At 63.4% G+C, this 612-nt stretch overlaps 1 protein-coding gene across 2 annotated transcripts in view; it reads left to right on the top strand.

Moving 5' to 3' along the window:
• The first annotated feature begins 143 nt into the window (after positions 1–143).
• Positions 144–612, top strand: part of NUPL2 (nucleoporin like 2) — an 11,854-nt gene continuing 11,385 nt past the window's right edge. Inside the window, exon 1 of one of the 2 annotated variants that reach the window (XM_014544631.1) lies at positions 144–608. In XM_014544631.1, the coding sequence (XP_014400117.1) occupies positions 501–608 (108 nt within the window). In that variant the 5' untranslated portion in view covers positions 144–500. The other variant, XM_014544630.1, reaches the window with a different exon arrangement.

The raw sequence follows: 612 nt of genomic DNA, 5'->3' as shown, positions 1-612 counted from the left end.
AAGGAGAGGGATAGAGAGTCAGAAACATTGATGAGAGAGAAACATCAATCAGCTGCCTCCTGCACACTCCCCACTGGGGATGTGCCCGCAACCAAGGTACATGCCCTTGACCGGAATCGAACCCGGGACCCTTCAGTCCGCAGGCCGACGCTCCATCCACTGAGCCAAGCCGGTTAGTTAGGGCATAGGGTCCAGCTTTGCTGGACCTGCTTTCTTCTCCTTCCGAACTCGAGCCTCCCTCGCAGCCGGAGGCCCTACACCTGGGTTAAACGCGCCTCTTTCTCCAAGTCCGGGTTTAAGCTGTCCGCCTTCGCTGGCGCCCTGGGGGCGCTCCGCTCTTCTCGACTCCGATTGGGTGAATTCCACGCCTCTCATCGCGCCGGGGGCGGGGCTCGGCGCCAGAAGATGACGTCACGGCGGCGGGGCCGGAACTTTGGGTTGTTTCGGCTCTCCGCTGGCGTCGGGCGCTCAGAGACCGTTCCGTCGGCGCCGCCGCCGCAATGACCATCTGTCAGTTCTTCCTTCAAGGCCGCTGTCGCTTTGGGGAGCGGTGCTGGAACGAACACCCCGGCGCCTGGGGTGCGGGCGGTGGACGGCAGCAACACCCCTCAG

Source organism: Myotis brandtii, unplaced genomic scaffold (genome assembly GCF_000412655.1).
Source record: "Myotis brandtii unplaced genomic scaffold, ASM41265v1 scaffold374, whole genome shotgun sequence".
Classification (NCBI taxonomy): domain Eukaryota; kingdom Metazoa; phylum Chordata; class Mammalia; order Chiroptera; family Vespertilionidae; genus Myotis; species Myotis brandtii.
The sequence above is the reverse complement of the archived record's forward strand: the minus strand, read 5'-3'. Positions and strand labels throughout refer to the sequence as shown.